This window comes from Platalea leucorodia (assembly GCF_965183815.1).
Source record: "Platalea leucorodia genome assembly, chromosome: 8".
NCBI classification, from domain to species: domain Eukaryota; kingdom Metazoa; phylum Chordata; class Aves; order Pelecaniformes; family Threskiornithidae; genus Platalea; species Platalea leucorodia.
The window spans coordinates 30163061-30185543 of record NC_138830.1 but is presented as its reverse complement, the minus strand read 5'-3'; the positions used below and the strand labels follow the sequence as shown (position 1 = coordinate 30185543).

General features: G+C 39.8%; 1 protein-coding gene across 1 annotated transcript in view; it reads left to right on the top strand.

Annotated features, from left to right (window-relative positions):
- The window catches only part of FARP2 (FERM, ARH/RhoGEF and pleckstrin domain protein 2), an 82554-nt gene that overhangs the window by 5764 nt on the left and 54307 nt on the right, over positions 1–22483 (top strand). Inside the window, exons 3-4 of the mRNA XM_082320780.1 lie at positions 17514–17618; positions 19043–19085. Of these exons, the coding sequence (XP_082176906.1) occupies positions 17514–17618; positions 19043–19085 (148 nt within the window). The remainder of the gene's footprint in view (positions 1–17513; positions 17619–19042; positions 19086–22483) is intronic.

Here is a 22483-nt window from a genome sequence, read left to right as displayed (position 1 = left end):
TTTTTTTTTTTTTTTTTTTGGTTAAGTTTGACACTGTGCCTGTACCTTCCCACCTGAGGACACAGCAAACCTGTCCATCCCTCACTTACTGCATAGAACACAAAAGCATCTTTTTTTTTTTTTTTTAATTATGTTAGAATTTAAAAAAAAAAAAATCATCTGCTGACTTTGGTTCTTTTGAAGTGTGATTTTTTTTTTTTTTTTTAAGTTGGTGTAGACATTGCTGCTTTTGTGTTTTGATTCTAAAAAAGAAAAAAAAAAGAAAAACAAAAAAAAGAAAAACAAGCAACCCCCCAACCCTGTAATTTTGAAAATCGGTGCAAGTCTACCATAAACCGTTAAAATCAAGAAAGAATTTATAACTCCTAGTTCCTGCATTATTACATGAAGTCAATGACTAGAAATCTCCTGTAGATTAGCATAGATGCTTTCCTTTTCTTCCTTGCCATATTTGTACCAACTCTGTCTGCTCTCTCATGCAAATTATCCACTTTCCTCAGTAACCTTACCCTCTTCATCTTACTTTATAACTCTTATCTGGCTCTTTCTGACACAAAGCCTGCTTTATTGTTTTTGATCTACTGCTGAAGGGAAATCCTTTGACTGCGCTCACCTCTGACAACCTCGGAATCCTTTTTCACCTTCAGGCTCGCTGATGCTCGGGTGGCCCTGCAGTCCCATCCTGGAGCTCTGCGCTAGCTTGTCCTTGGTTCTCGTCTGTGCTCAGTACAGTTCACTACTTTCACAATACCTTGTTTTTTGAAACTGTCTTGACCTGGTTCTCCTTTGCCTGCTGGAACAGTCTTGACTGTATATCCTTCCAGTTATCTTCATTTCTCTCTGGCAGGTCCAGTTTAGCTCCATCCTTACTGCCTTGTCTTATCCTACAGCACTTTCTTATTAGTCTCTCTACCAAACACAAATTCAGCTGTGACTCAGTTCTTTACGATGTCTCACCTCTTGACTGTCTCTCGGTTCTACATAAAATCGGCCTTTGCCTGATGAAACTTGGGTTTGATATTTATGTGTCAACATCAAGCTTCACATGTAAAAAAACATAAATTCCTCACTCACACTATTTTTTTTAAGTCATACTCCGGTCTCACCTGTCTGACCAATAATGTAGTTTCCATTCACCTCCGATTCTTTTATTTCCTGTAGCAGGCCGTCTCCTGCAGGTGTGCTGTACAATCTCTAGGATGGTACTGTTTAGCTGAACAGATAAAACTCATCCCATCCAGGGCCACCTCATTTCACACCTTCATTGTTGTGATCGTCTTCTCTTTGGCTTTAGCCTCTCCAGTCTTGCTGCATAGGTACCCATTTCACGTGTTGCAGTAAGGATCAACCTGCTCGGTCGTTGTTCCTAGCAGCTGCTACTGCCTAACCATTTTTTTGCATTGCTCCACTGGCTCCCTCTCTTTGCAGCTTCAAATGTAGGTTGCTTACCTCTGCTTTCAGTTTTCTTCAGGACCCCACCTGTAGTCTCCTGCAAGAAGGTACTTGGCTCTGTCCCCTAACTGGGCCACAAGGCAGTACCTTTCTTGTTGTTGTTGTTTTTTCCCATCATGATGAGAGGTTTCCTATAATTACGAACTATCTTAGTTTTCTCTTTTTACCTGGAAAGCTCTCTCTGGTTAAGACCTCCACAGAAACGCCCGAATTTGAGCTACTAGCGTGCTAAGACCGTAGTTAGTTAATATCATGCTATTCTTCTTTATGAGGTCAGTCGGAACTGAGCAACTGAGAAACTTTTGCCTGATGTTGTAAGCGGTGAGGAGAAGGGGTCATCCTTTGCTCATCTGTAGAGCATCGAGCACAAAAAGGTCCATAGTCAGCAAATGTAGCATTAGAATCATACACTGCCTAGATCTCCTTTCATTTTTGTCTAAATGAGGTAGCAAATGATAGCAAACAGGGATGAGGTATTAAATTGTAACCCTCTGCCTCCTAATTTGTTGGGTGGACTGGTGGGATAGCAGTGACTGCTGACTGCTGTTTGTGATGGAAAATTGAAATTTTCACTTGGGGATTGAGAGCAAGAATTAGGAAAAGTCAGCTGCATTTGCTGAATAGGTGGTGTGGACTAGCACAGACGTTTGCTTTTTTTTAAAAAAGAAAAAAAAGAGCAACTCATGCTTAAGCAGCTGTCCTAGAGGAACTGAGGCTCTGATTGCAGTGCCGCTTGCCCACTCCTCTTTGCTTTTGCAATTGTTTTCACTAGGTGTGGAAACGAGAGGGTGTGTTGTCTTCATTACCTGCTTCACGGGGTTTGTGTTTATTGATTCAGGTCAGCAATAAATTTTCAGTGTAGTGGGACACTGAGGCCTTTCTCACAGATGCTGTTGGCACTGCCTTCTAATGGAGACGTAGCTTATGGCAAAAGGCCTTTTTTTCCCTCTTCAAATCATTTTCCCTTCTGTCTTTAAGAACTATGGCAAATAATTTTTTACTGAGAAAAGTGGTGTGTCTAGTGGAAGAGACTGACTAGGCTCAGTGGTCAGCTTCTGGAGAGGGGCCTTTTCTTGCAGCGCAGCAGGGAAGCTGACACAGGAGCCCTGTGTACTGCCTCGCTAGTGAAGCTGCCTAAAATGAGCCACATCGACAATTTTAACCATACGAGATAAACAGAGTAGCCACAATAGTGATTTAATCCATGCAACTTTTCCTTGTTATCCTCTCCTTTCTCCAAGATGCATTTAAAACACTTGCTTGTCTCCTGGCAGGTGTTGGTGGATACTCTTGTCTGGTAGCTCTTCCCCGTCGCTTGAGGTTTTTTAACTCACCAAAGAGCAAGAAAAGAGACTGACAAAGTGGCATAACGGATGGGATAAGAACAAAACAGGAAAGGACAGTCATTCCTTTGTGTTATTGTTGTATCTTGAACAGTGTGTTAGAAGTTCAATATAGCTACAGTCCACTGCCTTTTGTCTAAAATCCACTGTCTCTGTCTGATCTCACCATCTGTACTGTAAGTTTTTCTTTCTAAATATCAATTTTGTTAATTAGTAAGAGGGAGCTATTCCTTAAAGTATGGTGGGGCAGAGCTTCTCTCTGGGGAATCTTTTGAATGTTAGGGGATGGAGAAATACTCAAATGTGTTCTGGAGTTTAAAAAACTGAAAATTGCATATTTATGGTTTCTCCTTTCCCTCCCAAAACAGAAAAGAGAATGAAACATATCCATCCAAAGCTAGCCTGGAATATTAATTATTTTCATGAGTTGTGTTTTTTTCCCTTTTTACAGCCAGTTTGTTTAGTCAGTTCAAACCTTGCATGTGCCATATCACAGCGTACTTGTCCTCTTCCCTCCGAGCTAAGTCTGTCTAAATGGGTGCTTTTGCAGACTACTAGATGAATGATTGGAAAATTCAATTTAATTCAGACCATGGGCACACCTCAAAGTAGTCAGGGTTTTACAATAGAAGTTCTGCCAGCTTTCCTGATTTTCTTAAGAGATTAAACTTGGAGGCCTTTGATCAGCATAAAAATATGGCAGACTCTTTAAGTAGAAGGGCCTGGGCTGGGTTTAATTTGCCAAAATGACCACTTGGTGAAGTTAGACTTGTCTGGTGTGAGTTATGGAAGACAGTAAAATGTGCTGCAACAAAGGACAACTTAGGCTATAGGAGTTTAGGGTATAGGAAGTTGTGATGTATACTTGCTGAAAGCTTTTGTGTTGATTGTAGTAGAGTTGGAAGTGGAGTGTATTACAGCGACAGACATACGGGCTGTCGAAGACATGGCGTACAGCATGTGTGCCTGGATTAGAGGGAACAAGGGGTCTTTTTGCATGGCATAGTTGGAAGAAGAGTGGTACTGATGGTAGGTGAGAGTCTGGTGCTGTCTTAAAATCCTGGTAACTGAAATAGCAGGTTTCGTCAACAAGAAAGGAGTCAGACTTGCCACGTCTTCCAGCTGCTTTCTCTGATGCAGTACCTTTTTTGGGAGGTCTGTAGACAGGCACACTGTAAGGTCTGCCTCTCTGACCCGGTTTTCTCCTTGTTCTAGCTTATAAGACATTTAATGGCATTGCGGCCATAATGTGATATTGAATATTTGGTATATATGTTGTTCCTTATGTAGGAAATACGTGTGCTTGCTTTCTTACATGAATTATGCTCTATGCCATGAGGAAATGCCCCCGAAAAAGAAGTTTAGATTATTATGCTTCAAGTTTACCAAACTCTGGGGAGAACTTGGCACCTCTTCAATTGCGTGTACTTCCTCTTCTCCTTCGGCTTCAATGCAAAATAAGATTTGGGAGTGAGAAATAATTAGGTGCTATATTATAGTTGAATTTTTCTGTATTTTCACCTACTGGAGAATGAATTCTGTAATAGTCATCATAAAATCATAGCACTGTTCTTAGTGCTCAGCAAAGCCAGATGAGTCTGCCTGCCTGTTTGACTCAATGGGAAAAGTTAAACTAGAATTTTTTTTCTTTCACATTACTTTTTATAGGGTTGCTTTGAGCACAAAAGTCCGTTGATTTTTTTTTTTTTTTTTTTTTCCTTTTTAAATGAAGTAACTTGCTTCTCAATACAGTGTAAGTCTTGGTGTTATTCACATGTTAATAGTATGAGTTAGCTTTAGGTTGGTTTGAATTTGCTCTAGATTTCAACTAACTTGCGTTAGGATTTCAGTTTTGTCCTGCCATCTTACCATGCTCTGAAGTTAACTATTGTTTAAGGCTTTCTCTGTGGGTCAGGCTAGTACAAGTGTTCTCGTGCCTTGGAGTGTGAAGCTGGGCCTTGGGAAAATGCTTTTTCGTTTTGTCGGGATTTTTCCTATTTGCTGTATTTCTACTAGGCCTGTTGTTTCCTTGTACATGACTCGGTTTCCTGAAGGTGGTTGTATCTTTTCTCATTTTCTTACCAAGTACATGAAAGGCAGAGCACATTCCACATCCCTGCGGCACGGGGTGGTGTGTCCCTCTACTTTTGACACTGGTGGGCTGCCTGGGAGGGAAACGCTTGACTCCGCTGCCGTTCATGAGAACAGGCTAGTCAAATAAGATTACACCCCACCCTCCCACCCCCTGTATTTTTTTATTAGGTTTTTATTTTTATCTCACTGCTCATGTCTATTTTGGAGTTTACTGACATACCCTGTGAAACTTAGTATTATATGACTACAAAATTTAAGTGGCTTATTCTATACTAAGTTGAAAACAGCTACTTGATGATTACTCTGTCTGATAGTGATACTGTCTTTGCTGGCCACCTATATGACTCTTCCTTGGTTTATTTAAATTTACAAATTGCATTATTAAAAGTGCAAAATTACTTTCCATCCGTATGTTTAGGATATAATAGAATAACTATATTTAGTCATTCTGGTTTCTGTGCAGTTTGCAGGCATCCGTAATTGAAAAGGTGTCATTAAAACGGCATGTCTTCAGGTGCCCTTTTCCAACCAGCTGTCAGAGCCCATGGCTGTGACTTGCTACAGTTGGGGGCCGTGAAATCAGGAGCCGGGCTGGGACTGTGGGAGGCTTTTGGGGCAGTGGAGAAGGCAATCTGACAGCGTGTATGTGCCACGTGACTTCCTGTGGTTTGGAGAGAGTGTTTTCAGCTCGTGCACACTGGAAAATGCTGCTTATCAGTAACTTCTTACAGTAGCATTAGTACCCCTAAGAACTTTGTTGGGCCTGAAGCAGAAATTATGCAGCTTAAAATGCTGTTATTGAGCAGTTTTAAGTAAGAAATGTGTGTCTGTTAAAAATGGAGAGCATGCTGTGGGCACTGAAAATCATACTCTGAAATGATTTTTCAGAGAGGCCGTCCTTACTGTGGGCCGTGGCAAACCCTGAGCCAGTGTGTCGGCACCGCGGCTTCTCCGGCAGGATGTGGCAGTCTGCTGCCGGCTCTCTGGCAGAGCCAGGCTCTGACACAAGCTGCTGTCCTGCCTCTCCCTTGCTCTCCCTTCATCTGCTTAGACCTTCCTTTCATAAAGGCTTTTTTCCTTCTGTGCTGTAAAAGTATTAACAGCTTAAATATGTGGGAAGTGGGAGGACAGGCTGATTCTGAATCCTATTAAGCACTATGCTGAAGGAATCGAGATGCTGTGTTAGTCAGCTCAGTGTTTTTCTTCCCTGACCGGGAAGAAATAGTCAAAATTCCAGAAAGAATCATAGCCAGATGTTTGTCATTGCTCTGGTTTGACTCTCCTAAATATGGCAAATAAGCTGCCTTAGGACTTATTTTTGTCTGACCTCAGAAGAGAAAGTTAGTAATTCACTATTTAAAATTTGAGTTATTATAGGTTTTAAAAAGAAAGTAATTGAAGCTTTGCAGTTTGTGTGCTGTTTGATTCTACTATATTTTTTTTTAAACCTGTTATTTTGTGTTTGGGGTCTTGACTTTTTTGATGCTATGTAGGAATGTGGTATTGGGTGGGAAAAGGTAAAACTGCAGCCATTTTATTGACAGACATTTAGTGTGTGTGTTTTTTTTTTTTTTAAGGGAAGATGTGAACTTAAATTGTGTTATACAAGCAATTTAGTACTTTATATTTCTCTGGGCATTAGGTGTCCCATTATGTGAAAGAAAACTGAGTTATACTGCAGCAAAGGAGAAACAATCTGAATGTTCCTGTACAATAAAATGGTGATCAAGTAGTATCACAGTCCTTGAAATATGAATGTAATAGATTGAGTTCACAACTCTTTGTACGGCTGTGATATACTATAGTGTGTATGCTTCCACCACATGATATGCATAGATGAAAAACTTCTCTTGTATGGATTCAGAAGAGTGAATTGAGGAACAGTATGAGACGCATTTACTTAGCTTAACATTGAGTTGGTGTAAAGCTGAACTCTTTTTAAGCTCTCTTTAATTTATCATAAGCATACTGAGAACTTTCTGCCTGTAATTGTTCCATCTGGATGAGATCTGATAAAATAAACCAATGCATAACTTAATGGTCTTGGCATATGTGCAGTGGTACAAGTCTTGTACTTAATTCCTTTTGGGTGCCTTCCGAACTCATACAACCTTGTAAAGAAAAAGCTGTTACCTATTAGCTTTCTTACTAATTCCAATAATGTGTTGTCATCACTAATAAAGGAAATACTGCTAGTTTCTTAAACACTTCTGCAGAATGCAGGTGTTAATTTCTTTTTTCATAATCTAGTGAGGAAGGATAGTGAAAATCAGTTGAAATTAGTCTTATGCCATTCTATCAAAATAACGGTAAGAAACTCTGTATTCAAAAAAAAAAAAAAAAAAAAAAGTAGGTCTCTGGAAGGCTCTTCTGGGTGTGGGTGACATTCAAAGTTGGTTCCACAGATATATAATTCTGTAGAATGTATAGAGCCTGAAAGGGGTGGAAAAAAAGCCCAAGAAACAATCCTCAGTCAGCTAAAGAAAGCTACAGAAATGCAGTGTGCTAAGAGATAGTTCAGCAAAATTTTAGTTTAGTGCCTGCTGAAAAAACGGACTTGATGTTGAGCAAGGATGGCGTCACCTGGTACCCGGCTGTGTTCTGGGAAGCAAAGCCTTGTGAATGTGCATTTAAATAAACAGGGTTGCAAAAGCATACCTCTGTGTCATCTGCTTCTCCTTGCAACAAAACACATTTCTGGCAAGGGCAGCGTTGCTTACGTGTGTAAGAGGGAGACCATATAAATTGAATATTTAAAAAACTGTGCTGTGGTGAAGATACCTAGTGCAAAAGATTTACTTTTTAAGATTGTGATGTTGGATATGGAGTGCGGAAGACCCATCTGTCTGACAGAGCAGTCATTTATGAATAAAAATAAGTTTAAAAGAAAGGGGGAAAAAAAGAGTATTGAGCTGCTAAGTAGTCTATATTGTGAGTCCAGAGACACTGCTGGAAGTCTTTGAACAGCTTCTGCACGCGCTGCTGCCCTGATCTGTGCAGTCAAAACCCACAGATACGAAACATGGAGGGGAAACAAAAATGGGGCTCTCCAAATTGGAGTATATTGCCCTTTAGTAATCTCTTTTCACTTGTTGTAGAACTTGTGATGCCTTTTTGACACGTTTGTAGCACCGTCCTTGGTTTTTGCACACGTGCATGTATTTTGGAGTGCTCTCGTGATGGTGAAAGCAGGTTTGAAAGCTTCACTTAAGAAGTCATTTCTTCCCAGCCTCACGGCAGAGGAACAGGATATGAAGTATTTTAACTATTAATGCCTCCTCCCTGCTCAGGCAAGAGAAACGATGCAGGCTCAGTTGCAGGTCTGCTTTCCCAGCAGCAAGATCTGTGCTGACGTGTTTGACATCTCTGCTACCTGAGCTGCTGCTTGTCTTCTCCAGCTGCCCCTGGCAGAAGGCTTCGGCACAGCACTTGGTGGAGCCTGAGCACAAAATGGGAGTGGTAAAATACCCATATTAGTTTAAAAAAAGGAAAGAGGACTTTGTAGAGACTCTGTGTTAGACCTGTCTGACATGTGCTTCAATTAAAATCATGAAGGACAAGCATCACTGTGCCCCTCAGCCTACTTCTCAGACAGCTAGCCCGAAGCCAGAGGTGTAGCAAAGACTTCTGCTGGAAAGGGGGAAGTTAACAAAGCTTTGGCCTTATCTAATCTGGCCTGTAGGTATTTATTAACCCATTGCCATGGTATCGAAACTGTGCTCAAAGTACAGTGGGGAGTGATGTTAGGACAGCTGGTACAATTTCAGTTTTGCACAAAATGAAAGATAGTTTTGGCCTTTCCTGTAAAAACACCTAATTTGTGTAAAGAATCTTTCATAATTGTCTTATTTCCTTAATGTTTTAAACTATTTCTTTGGGGCAGACTTCCTCAAGTGGTGTGCCAACCTGGAGTACTATAACACCTTGTAGGAAAAGCCCAGATCAAATCTGGTTGATGTGAGCATGGATGATGGTTTTGAGGCAAAAGCATAATTAGTGGAGAAAGACTAGAAATTTTAGTAATTTTTTTTATGAACAAAGGGAAGCAAAGTAATGTCTGTGTTTAAAATTACTTAAAAACATAGGGTTTTATTTATATACATATACACGCATTTGAAATGATGCTGTGTAAGTTCCTAGAGTACCTACAGTATAAACGCATGAAGTGGCCAGGCACGGTAGAGGGAGTGGGTGTAGGAAGGTGCAGTGGTTAGTGTCTTGTAGCAAAGTTTGGGGGGGGGGGCGGGGGTGGTGTGGAAATTGAGATCATCAAACTTATAGTTTCCTAGCTTTATTATACTGTTTTACAGCTTGTACGAACAAAGTAGGTGCTTAGATGTTCTGTTACGAGCCATAATTTCTTGAAGTGGAAAAAGGCTTTTTTTGAGAATGGCTATTAATGGCATACTGCCCATTTTGACAGCAGGCCATTTTTGTAACTAGGCACTTGTATATGTCCTTGGTTATTTCAGCCACCAAGTTGTTTAAAGACTTAAAATAGTGCAGATACTTAATGTAGCATGCTGACGAGGCTGAGCCCTTTCGAGTGTGCGCTCGGATGTTTGAGGAAAGCTGTTAGTGTGGTATTGCTCAGCCCTTTGCAGATTATTTTAAATAGTACATGTTGTAAAACAAACAAACAAACAAACAAAAAAACCCAAAAACCCCAAAAAAACCCCAAAACAAACAAACAAACAAACAAAAGAACCAGCATCACTGTTACTGCAGTTTTCTGGCATTTCCACTGCTGTGATCTTCACCGTTGCCTGGGATCAGCCACCCCAAAGCAGCTGCTTTCCGTGATACTGTCGCTGCTGTTGTCTGAATCTTTTAATTATCAGCAAGCATCAACTCTGGTGCCAAATGGTCAAGCAGTAGTGTCCTGTGAAACTCTTTCCAATGATGTGGTCCAGGGTTTTAATTTGGGTGACTTACCTGTTCCCCAGGTAGTCTAGAGCAGTGTATGAAGCAGAGGTATTGGGGGTGGGGTGGGTGTATGTTTGTATTTTTCTCTCCAAGTAACGAAAGTGACTGAGAATTTCTGCTCGATGCCCAATATTTTTTGTGGCTCTTCCATGTGCTGTTTGTATATAGCACTTGCGGGCCACGTGTTGGTTGAATGCTGAACTGTAGTGCTGTTTTATTTTTCTCTGAGCACAGTGTGTTTTATTTTGAGTGCTCCAGGTATTTCAGCACGAGAGCACTTTTGGAACTGGGCACCATTTTTTGTCTCTACGTGCTATCTACCTAAGTATACATTTCCCAATCTTATTCACGTAATTCCCTCCCTCTTGGGGATCTTTTCCCATGTCAACAAATTTATTGTTTTCCTACTTTCAAGCATCCAGCAAGTCTAGCCACTCTGGAAAAGCATGTTTGTTGGGTGGAGGTGATTCACTTGGCAGTGAAGTGCTTTAACACTGCTTGAACCTTTAAATGATCACAGGTTTTAAAGCTAACCTTAATTAAATGAGCCAGAGGCTTACATTTCTAGAATAATTTGTCTGGCTGTGGATTCTGTTTTAAAACAAAATAAAACAAAAAAAAACACCACAACAAAATCAACCACTGAAATCTTAGGACAAAAAATCTTGGGGGGGAGTCTTAGAAGTTTTTTTTAAAACAAAAAATTATGCCCAATATGCAGTGTAATAATGTAACTTAAAATAGGTCAGAAATTCGTATTTGGTTTTGCAGCTACCATATTTGAGTAAACTGGATTTCAATGCCATGTAGAAATACTGTGACATGCAATATTTAAAAAAAGAAGTACATTTTCAAGGTGAAAATATACGCTGTCTGAATTTGTGAAGAATTTACAAAATTGTTTTCAGGGTGGCAGTGTACTCCCAAAGTTCAGTCTGTGACTGTGAAATAAGAATTGCTGCTCGGCTGTGGCTTGGGGCTGATGTGGATGTTCGTGTTGATCTGACGGTGGTGCTTCCCAGCATCCGGGAGCTGCCCTGCCAGTGCAGTGACGGTGCAGGCCGCGGGCGTGGGAAATGAGGTCTGGTGATGGGTTCGGCTTCCTCGGGGTGAGCCAGGAGGTGCTGGGGGCTCTCACAGTGCTGCATGGAAAGGCTGCTGCTGCGAATGGGAGACCTCCGGCGTGCTGGCAGCTGGACCGTGCTCCCTCAGGTGTGAAAAAAAAGTCTTTTTTTTAAAAAAAAAAAAAAAAAAAAGACAGTTCGTGCCAGTGTCTAGGGTAGAAAATTGGAAGAAGTTTCACAAACCTTATGTGTGTGCTGGGTTGACTCCTGTAGCTCTTGACTGAATTCTGGAAGAAGTCAGGATTGTCGTCTTCAGTAAGTGGCAGGTAGAGAGTGCGGCGGTGTGAAGCAGCGAGGAGGACCCGGTACAAGAGAGTCAAATCACCTGACGTCACAGGCTGTGCATCCGATGCTCTATAGGTTGTTAAATTCGCTGCAAACCCTTTTTGGTGTTGTCTTAGTAAAATAACCTGTAGTTGGGACCTGACAGTATTTAAGAGTGAATAAAACACACACGTGTATTTAAAATATAGTTTTCTTCACAAAGTATTAGAAGAAAAATTGAAATAATTGAAGCTGAAAGTTATTGATAAATGTTCAGATAATCAAAATGAAATAGTATTCAAGCAGTATTTGGCTGAGCATGTGAAACCAGAGTTTGATATATCTGTTGTTACCAGGTACTCATTTTTGTGGGGAGGCAGGGACTGTTTTCATTTGAGTTACTTGTTCCAGTCAAAATCAAAGGAACTAATAAAGTACTGAAAAAGACGACAATTACTTTTTTTACTTTTCTAGTGTGCAGCTTGAAAACTAGGTACGGAGCTGTAAGGTCTTGTTTTAGCCACGAAAACAAAAAGTTAATGAATAGTATTCCTTACCATCTTATATTATTTCCTTCCTTCTAATAAATGTGATTTAAACGTACACCCTGTATTCATAAATGCATTTTTTGTTTATATGTGGCATTAATGGTGGTTATTGATAGGGAGTTTTGAAGGCGTTTTTTATGTATCACGCTGCATTTGGACAGAGATCTAACAGATTACAAAAGGGCTGTAGATAAACAGAGCTATAAACTCACTGAAATGTTTGTGTATTTCTGGTTAAGAAAGGAAATAACAAGTCTAGTGTAACTACTATGTTTAGTTGCCGATTGTCATTTTTTTTAATTTGCCAAAAGATGAGAAATCACATTTTCATTAGAAAAACCACTAAAGTGCACCAAAAGGAAAAAAAAATAAATCCGTGAATGGTGAAGGATCTTTATTTAAGTCAGTTTGGTTTACTTTTCATGCCTGTGCTTCTCTTTGGCCGCTTGTGGGGCGCTCTGTGTTGGCCACTTGACAGTGATGATGTCAAATGTAAGCTTCTTCCCCTCATGCGGATACGCTGTTTACTGGAGAATTTGGTCTCCCAACAGTTGCAGATTTCTGTAACACAAAATCCAAGGACAGCTGGTGTTTACTGAAGTTGGGGGCCAGTGGCTCCTCCGGCTCTGGCTGCACAAGAGTTTCCATTCTATACCTATGCTTTATAACTCTCCATTTTTTCCAGACTATTGACTTTTGGACTGTTTGGTGGAGTTTTTTTTGTTTGTTTGTTTTGTTTGTTTGTTTGTTTTTTTCCTCCAGCCTAGCTGCTGCCAAAAGTAGATTTCATTTTTTGAAAGTTTGAGCAAGGACAGTTTGTCCATTTTGGAATATGAGAGTACTACTCATTATGAAAATACTGGGGTTTTTTGGTTTTTAAGTTAAAATACATAGAAGCAGAAAGTTAAGATGTTCTGGAAGACATGTTTGCGAGTTACTGAGGAAGAATTGGTTTCAATAATACTGAACTATGGTCTACTGAAAATCATAGGCTATGCATTCCTAGTTTGTTTTTCTGTCTTCCTAAGCTAAAATGTTATGGCAGAAGGAGGATCTGCCATGTAGGTAGTGATATTTGAGAAAATAGGAAATAACAGCTGGGATGATAAAACAAAAATAACTGTAATTCTGACTTTTTTTTAATTTACATTTTACTTCCCTGTCCTGAAAATTGCTAATGTTGAATATGTTTGCTTTTCTGACTGAGCAAAAAATACAGATACCTCCTTCAGTCAAGAAACTTCAGCTTAAAATGTTTGTTCTTATTAATTTCTCTTCCTGCCTGGCGCTGACTTAGCGGGGAGCCTGGTCTGACAGTGTTACTCCTCCTGCCCACACGCAGGGGATTGCCATGCAGGTGTTTTGCCAGTGCAGCGCCCTCCATAGCATCACCGCCTGTCAGGGTACCCTGCTTGAACAACTCTGAGGGATATTTTCAAGCTTGATCTGAATATACAGATCAATTTGAAAAAATCTGTTATACTGAACGGTCTTCTAAGGATGACTTGTTAAAATGGTCTGTAGTACAGTTAGAGCTGGGTCACTAGGGAAGGCTTTTGTTAGCTGCCTATTTAATTTTTTTTACCCTGTTTTTTTCCTTTTTTCTTTTTTATGTGGAGTAATTCAGTAATATCAGTAGTCATCATCTTGGCAGCAGATAAAGAGTAATTGAGATGTTTGGAATGGAAAGTATGCCATGTTGTGAATTTTTATTGAAAACGGGACTTTTCTGAAATGCATTCATGCAGCTTCTTGTGCTGACATCAAAATTATAGTAATTAATTAATTACTTAAAAGATTTTTCTTTGTGCTGCTTTTATGCAGATTAAACAATAACATCGAGCTACCCACTATGTAACTTTCATTTTTGTCAACTTCAAAATGTTAAAGAAACTTTTTGGAAAGGATGGTTATGAATGTAACAAACAATTTGCGGAACTAAATAGCTCTAACAAGAGTTTTCCCGCAGCATTTGAGACATAATAATAAAAGATTGTGTTCTGTCTCAAGCTTTTGTAACTCATTTTTATTTAAAAATAAAACAAAATTAATACCGTTCTTTTAAAATGTGGCATTGTTATTGTTGCTTTATACTTTGAAGGAAGTATTATGAAATGATATTCAGCTTAGATTGAGGTTTTTCTTAACTTGTTATTGTAAGTAACACCCAAAATTACAGTTGATAGCTCAGTCAAAATAATTTTACACTTTTAACATTTGGATGGCACCTTTATAATTTAATCAGTTGCAAAGTGCTCCCAGCTCCAACCATCTTAATTTCTTCATCTCCAGTTTCCCTTGAAGGGAGCACAGGCTTAGTAGTGGAAGGAGAGAGGTGCCAGGGGTATGTATGTGATACAAACTCCCTTTTTGGGAGAAATTAAGGCAGCTGGACTGTCATTGGGCACAGAGCTTGATGGAGCCACAGAGGCGTAACTCACTTTAAACGCTATGCCTGGGAGAGACCTGTCTATTACAATCTGATTGGGATAATTTTAACAGCTGTGTATGACTAGCCATGGACAGGACACAGTTTTCTTAATCAGCACAGCACACAGTTTGACCGTAAAACTTGTCTGTTACCAGACATCTTTCACAAGTTAATCAAAGTTTATCAATTCTAACAGAAGACGGTTGGAAGCAGAATTACTACTTACTTCACAAATGAGAAATCTAACACTTAGGGTCACAGGATATCTCCTGGTCAATGGCTTCTAGGGGTTAATAGATCCATCTGTGAAAAGGTGGGCTAGTGTGGCCCATCTTCTGCAGATGGAAGTATATTAGGTCGATCTGCGTATTGCTGCATCCCCACAAATATCGCTGGCTAAAAAGCACTCCTTTCTCGAATCTGTGGTGCCTGTGAACAGTAGGCAGACAGTAATAATAAATGCATGTGTATATGTATCTTAAAAAAAAAAAAAGGGTCCTACTATATTTAAGGATATTTTCTTCTGTTACTATTTTAAGATTTATTCACAAGTGCAAAGCAAGAAATGTAATTCATTTGAAAGTTAAAAACTTAATTTTCAAAATGCATTTCTCCAGGAGCATGTGGATCCTCTGGCAAGCAGTCTGTAACATGCCTGAGAAACATGCTTGTAGACAGAAGAGCAAGAACGTTATTCACTGAAGTTGTTGTTTACCATTACCTGTATCATTCCTTATTTCATTGTCATAATTTAAAAACCAGAACCCATACCCACGGAGCCTTCTGCAAGCAGAGATTTTGGCTAAAAAAAAGGCAGCTGTGTTCCTACAAAGAAAACGCTGTTCTAGACATGACGAAACTTGTCCAGAAAAAGAGGAGAGTGCTCCTTCTCACTGTATGGTGTCATCCCCCAACCAGACACCTCTGTATCCACTGAAGTGATGAGGAACTGGATCATTTCTCCTGACTTGCAGTTTTATTTGGGGGTTTTGGCATCACTGGCCTGATCCAGCATGAAACTTTTTGAATGAATGGTGTTTGTGCCAGGTGAATTTGCCTGACCTATGCTTCACACCCGTGGTTGCCCTTACAAGTAAGTGTGACTCACGAAAGCATAAATGAGAAGGACAAGCCGATCTCGTATCATTCTCTGTCCTTCTGTTTCTGTACTTTCCTCCTTGGTTATAGTGTTGGATTCAGTCAGCTCCATTTGCATCAGTGCGATTACTAAAGGTATATCAGATTTGCAGTACTGCAGAGCTGTCCTACTTTTTCTCACTGAAGTTTTTTTTTTTTTTTTAAAGCGGTACAGAGGTATTTAGCTAAATTTCATAGTTCTAAAAACATTGACAGTTAATCTCTTTTTTCCTGTAAGAAGCAATTACTCTTGAATTTTTATGCACCTCAGTAATGTGAAACAATTTCCCCAACTTTCACTATCTTTTTTTATTTTTTTAGACCCTCTTTATTTTAACCTGAAGTGGCCCATTCTTTCTGTTAGATATTTTCATTTTCACATTTTATTTTCCTAGTACTAATTTATTATAATACCCAGTACTTAGAAAAGATATACCTTCTGAGTTTAAAGAGTCAATTACAGAACTGTGTGCCAGCTTTGATGGGAAAGTTGTAGAGTCTTCCAGTACTTCAACTTTTCCAAATAAACAAGACCTTGGTGGCATGAATGCCCGAGGTGTGTTCTGCTGGATAACCTGGCTGACCAGAGTGATGCCAGAACCTGTTGCTGCAGTTGCACGATTACTTCCATGGTCCAAGGTAGAACATGGATGTCAGTGGGCATGCTGCCTCCTTCTGCAGCCTACGCTAGCCATCCTGCTAGCTTTTGTGGCTTGCTGGAACAGGTACTGAGGGATGCGAAAGCCCTTTGGATTCTTGTCCAGAGGAGGCCACAAAAATGATCAGAGAGATGGAACACCTCTGCTATGAGGAAAGGCTGAAAGAGCTGGGGTTGTTCAGCCTGAAGAAGCGAAGGCTGTGGGGAGACCTTATTGCGGCCTTTCAATAATTAAAGGGGGCTTATAAGAAAGATGGGGACAGACTTTTTAGCAGGGCCAGTAGCGGTAAGACAAGGGATAATGGTTTTAAATTAAAAGAGGGTAGATTCAGACTGGATATAAGGAAGAAATTTTTTGCAATGAGGGTAGTGAAACACTGGAACAGGTTGCCCAGAGAGGTGGTAGATGCCCCATCCTTGGAAACATTCAAGGCCAGGCTGGATGGGGCTCTGAGCAACCTGATCTAGTTGTAGATGTCCCTGCCCATTGCAGGGGGGATGGACTAGATGACCTTTAAAGGTCCCTTCCATCCCAATGCATTCTATGATTCTATGATTCTTTTCTATGTGATCTGGATGGACTGATGTGCGGGTTCATAACTTGACTGTGAAAAGGGCTAGTGAGTGGGTTTCTTGAGGGAAGGATTCAACACAGATGACTTTACACAGAAGGCATGGTGCGAGAGGAGGGTGTTTGGGTTCCCACTATAGCCTTCCTGTTTATTTCTTAATTAACAGAATAAATACTATCACCTTGGGTTTTCTTGAACACTGTTGTAAGAAAAAAGTTAAAGTTTTTCAGAGATGTTCCTTTGTAGAAGATGAGTTCTAGTTCTATTGGCAAAAGCCTTGCATGTGCTGCAGTGAGCAGCCTCCACTCAGTCGGCGTGATCCCTGGCAGTGGTCAGCCTGGCCCCGTGAAGTCCTGCTTGCCCAGCTCTTGCTTTCCTGTGGGGCCAGATGGGGCTTCCTAGGTCGGGGGTAAATTCTGGCTGGGTGCAAACTGCCCTGTGCCAGCCTTCCTTGGGCTCACTTAGAACATCTGCATACCTTTTCAAGTCTTGCTGGTATGAAAGTTGCTCATGGCCGTGTGGCCCCTGGTGTTGGTATGAGCGAGGGGGTGTGCATGCAAGCAGGATTTTGGCAGCCCCTGCTTCAGTCCACTGCAGCTGGGGGAGAGCCAGACCGTCCAGCTACACAAACAAATGGTGCTGGTTTATTGAAGGAGCTGCAAATAGTTTGCAGCAGATCTAGTCTGGTCTCATAGCTGACCCTGCTTTGAGGAGGAGGTTGGACATAGGTGACCTCCAGTGGCCCTTTCCAGCTTGAACTCCTCTGGTTCTGTGAAAGTTGATTGTATGGAGCTGTGCCTGTATATTGGATGTTTGCGTGTTACAGTGACAAAACTAATGTGAAAAATCTTTGAGACATTTTTCTACAGTTTCTAAAGAGCCTATAATTTTTTTTCTAATTTGCTGTAAACTTACTCATCTTCATCTCACTGTGTTTTTTTTGTTTGTTTTTTTACTTCCTTAGTCAAAAAACTATGGCCAGACATTATTGACAGAAGTTTACAAGCATCTGAATTTGATTGAATCGGATTACTTTGGGATTGAGTTCCAGAACATCCAGTCATATTGGGTATGTACAGTTCATTGACAAATTCGGTATAATAAAAAGGTTGGGTGAATGCAATTGCTTGAGTGTCAAAAGTTTCAAAGTCTGCTGGAGTCTTCTGTAGGATTGTCTCTTTGATTCTTGTAAATCTGCTTCGCTCACCACAACAATGACAACTAATAAAGCAGAGTGGAGGAATCAGATTCTACTTTTTGTTAAAAAAATGTATAAAGCAGTTAAATGTTGTTGATGTTCCAAGCTGATGTTCAAGCTTTCGGGGACATAAATAAAATCTTCCTTTCCTCTGAAATGGGGAACATCAACTCAAAGTGTAGCCTATGCAGCACTTACCAAATCATATTGCAATGTGTAATTTTGGTAGTGTTCATATTTATCTTCAGTTAATTCAGTCTTCAGTTAATTTCCCTGAAGGGTCCTTATGAACCTCTTTCTAATAAATATAAACCTCAGCAGACATATAGACCTGCAAGCTTTTTAAATCATTGATCTAGATAAATGCTGACACTCTGTAAGCCTCCTAGTCGCTTATCCTGTACCTTGCAAAGAGAACAATGTAGCTTCTAAACTAGAAGATGTTCCCAAAACTGTCTTCGATGTTTTTTTCTATTACTTTTTCTAGTTTTATGACTCACATGCAGAAAGTATGGCCGAGAACATAGAGAATGCTCATAGCACTAATACACACTGCTCTTGAGCCAAGGAAATCCAGTAAATCTTGTTTAGTTTCCATTTCTTCTGCAAAGCATCCAAAGTGTTTCTGCATCTAATAAGGTTCTTAAAATCCTCAGCTCTCTCTCAGCCAGAGAAGTAACTAGTAAGGACCAAACATAATTGTCTTGTTACAAATTTTTGTTTGGAGGGTTAAAAAAAAAATAAATTTGAGCATCCGGAATACTTTGCATTAATTTTATGGGTACTCCTTTTTTTACTAGAACAAGACTAGAACTAGTCTTTCTTTAAAAATGTGCTTGTCAAAAGAGGAAAATTTGTGGGAAATCAATATCGAGTAAAAATATTTAAGTAGGTAGGTAAGACAGATGGACAAAGCATGGAAGGGGAAAAAAAGTGGACCTTGTCATGTTCTTCAGACCTTCTGTAATTCTGTAGCCTGGCTCCTGTCTACAGTCATGTGTTTTGGCATCATTTCTGTCTTCTTGGCAGTGGTGGTGTGCTTTTGCTGACTTGGCTCCTCTTATGTCCAGATGAGCTTTAAGTACAGATCAGTGTTTTTTCTGTTGATGCATGATAAATGTCAATTCAAACAGATACATACACTTTCTTTAAAGCAAAGGAATTGCTGCATTGCTGCAGTGAGGAAGAAATGCATACTCATAAATTACTGCTTTATTTGAATTTACTTTTGATGTTTTCATATTGTATTCAAATATGAATGTCAGTTTGTGAGGTTTTTTTTTCTTTAATTTCAGATTTGGCTGGAACCTATGAAACCTGTTATTAAACAAGTACGGAGTAAGTAGTTTTAAAAAAGGAAGTGTTCCTTAATTTGCATCTGCGTTATGTGGGTTGCTTTCACAATTACTACTTGATTTACTGGTTATGCTTCCCTGAAAATTGTACTTGGTAGGGGTGATAGTGGTTCCTGTTCGGGCATGCAAACCTGACGTTTTTAATATGTAGTATGTGGTGGGTGGAATGGAAACTTACTGAAGGTATGATTCTTTCTCTGTGATAAATATGTAGATAGATTGGGTCAGCTGGTATTACCTTTAAGTGAAACATGATGTTTGCTGTTTGTGATTTTTTGTAAGTTGTGTTGTCTTACAATGGAAAGAAAAATAAATATTCTGGCTTATTGCACCCGTTGCATGGGAGGAGGTAGCATCTGCAGTCATGAGATCCTGTCTGAGAGCTGATATGCCTTTCAGAAGGGCTGCAAAAAACTGCACTCAGAACTTGCTGACATGCAGGGAATTTCAGCGGGGTGGGTGTTCCCATCTCATTCTCAAAAACTGTCTCCAGTGTGCTCAGGAACAGCTTTGCTAAGACAGAAGAGGTAGGGATTTCCCACCTGGTGGGTGGCTGCAGCTTCAGAGTCCTGTTCGCTTTGGTTGTGAAATTTGTTTCTGCTCTTTGGCCAGGAGGATATTGCAATAGCGACGCTATCTTTGCTTTATGCTACTCTAAAAAGTAATACGAGATGCACTCTAAAGACTAAAAATAAATGAAGAATACAGTATGCTACTTCTTCTGATGTTGAAAGATCCGATCAAAGTTTTTTTTCCCTTCAAACGGGGTTAAGCTGTTCGCTTATTTTCTGTTTCTGATTGTAAAGGCTTTGTGGAAGAACTACATCAGGAGGATGTGGTGGATTCCTACTCCTTTCAAAATCTTAATTGAAAAATGTTGAAAATTAGTACTGGGAGGTAGTTTTTAGTTATTCTTCTGCCTAAAACTGATTGCCAGAAAATAAGAAATCACTAATTCTAGCTAGATTTTTTTAACTTTAAGGTCACAGTTTTAACTTTTACCAACATTGGTTTTTAAGCAGAAGAGCCAAACCAGCTATGAAAGAAGGCTTCCTTAGGAGGGTATATAATACTTTCACTCTCTATCCTTCCCCCGCCCCAGGGGAAAAAAAAAAATAATGTTGGAGTGCCATCATGTTGTGTATTCCATGCAGTTAGGCTTGTTTTGTTTTTCCAGTGCTCCTGGCCAGAAGGAATTATGTCTTAGTCAAAATATTTGATGGACCACAGGTCTGTGATGCCTCTGGTTACTCCTTCTATATCCTCTTCTATACCATATAAATTGGGGAAACTTGGCCTTAGACTGTAGGCTGATGGCTCTGTGTTCCCTGATGGTACATACATTGTTCTAAAATGGTCTAAAACCATGGGGATGTGCTAAAATTTATGGCTGCTCTGCTGCTTGGTGGTCAACCACCCATGTTATGTTGCCAGTGACACTGAAAGATTTCTTTTAAAATTTTTTTATCTTAATCTATAGGAGACACCAATCAGTCATCTGACATTTGTTCAGATTCTGAAATAAATTTTAAATTTGTAAAGTTTTGATAGCTTGGGTGAGAGCTCTGTTTTTTTCTTTTTATGCTAGTTGAATCCCTTCCTGGCATTCTGCTGTTCTTAAAATTGAGATGATGTATGACTGTAGAAAGCCGTGAAAATGTTTACAATTAAAACGTTAATTGCATGCATAGTAATTTAAGCTGTTCTTTCATTGAATCCAGTAGTTGACATATGATTGCACAGGAGCATCTTCCTAAGAACTCCTTTGACAATACTGCTGAACACAAAGCCTTAAGAGGAGAATTAATTTAACTACTTGATAATGTGGACATTTAAGTAAGCTGCAGTAATGGAAAGATGTTTACATCTGACAACACAGGTGTACAAGGCTAACCACATCTGCCGTGGCTTCAGCCTCTACGCTCCCTGGCCATGCCGGGGCTGCCCTTCCCCAGTGCCCCTCTGCCTGGGCTCCCTGGGGGCAGCAGGTAGCAGCTGGATGCAGGTGGGCTAGCCTGGCAGCAATGCACGCATCAGGCAGTCTGCTCCCTTCTGCATCCCCCTACTCTGCCTGTGGCTGCTGGGTGTTTCTCAAGGGAAAGTGACATTCTGTAAGAATGAGATTTGGTGAGTTTGCTCATGCTGTTAAGGAATGCCTGACCTTGGCATGGATGGATGATCTTTTCCTGTATTCTCACTTTAAGAAGTTTTGTTGAGGTTCTCTTTTGTTGGTGGTTTTTTTTTGTTTTTTTTTTTTTTTTTGTGTGTGATTGGTTTTTTTGTTCAGTTAGTTTGGTTTTTTAGAATTTAATGATTTTGGAGTTAACCTTGTAACTTTTAGTCCAGCAGTAGGGGAATGTTAGATATTATCATGGACTTCAAGGTAATACAGCTTAAACCTGTTAGTTTATGTTGATAGCGATTGCTCTGTAATTGTAGGCATGCAGTTCTGAGTCTTTGACATGTTCTCTAAAAACAAAAGATTTAGATTATTAACATTTACTTCAAATTAGTCTTGGGTAATGACTTATTCTGAGATATATAGAACTTTGTGTTGTATGATAAGGATTTTATTTTTTTATATTTCAAATGAATGCAGTCAGTTTTACTTCCAAACCACTCCAGAAGGCAGGGCGTTTAGATCCAAATTTTCAACTTCCTAGCAGGCACACAATATCAGGTGGGCGTTTGGGTACCTTCTCTGAGGAGTTGCCAGTTTTATATAGTGTTGTCTTCACCATACCCACATGGGTGATTTTTCCTGACTTCTTTTCTTTGTCGTTGTTGTTCTTGGTTTTTGCTCAGATTTGGCTTCTTACAATAAATTCTGCATCTTGGTTAAGACTGGTCTAGTGTTTCTTTTCCGAATTAGAATGGGACTTATTCATAGAGGAAAGTCAAGATTGAAAAAACAAACAGAGGAGAAGCTGTGCTACAGAAGCAAATATGCAGCAGTATGTTTTAAATTTTTAACGCTTATTATCATTTAATGTAAGTGATGCTTGGAACACTGCCAAAATTGCTCCCACAGCAATAGTTCCCAGTTGATTGGTGTGAGTAACATGCAGGACTCTTCTTAACCTTGGAAAGGTCTTCCAAAGGCTTGGAGTATTTTCAGAAATTTCATGTAAAGTCTTATTTTGTTACTTGGTGCGTCTCAAGAACTATAAAATCCTTAGTATGGTTTTAGTCTCTGCCAAATGTGAACTTTGTGTATTGTTATAGGGTGTTATTTTCAGCCTCCTTTCATTTCTAGATATTACACTGTAATTAGGATGAGGATTTTAGTAATTTTGGTTCACCAAAGCATTGGTAATTCTTGGGTCGGAGTTTGGGAGCTGCTCTTCTGACAGCTGTGATAGTCTGAGAGTTAGTTCTCCC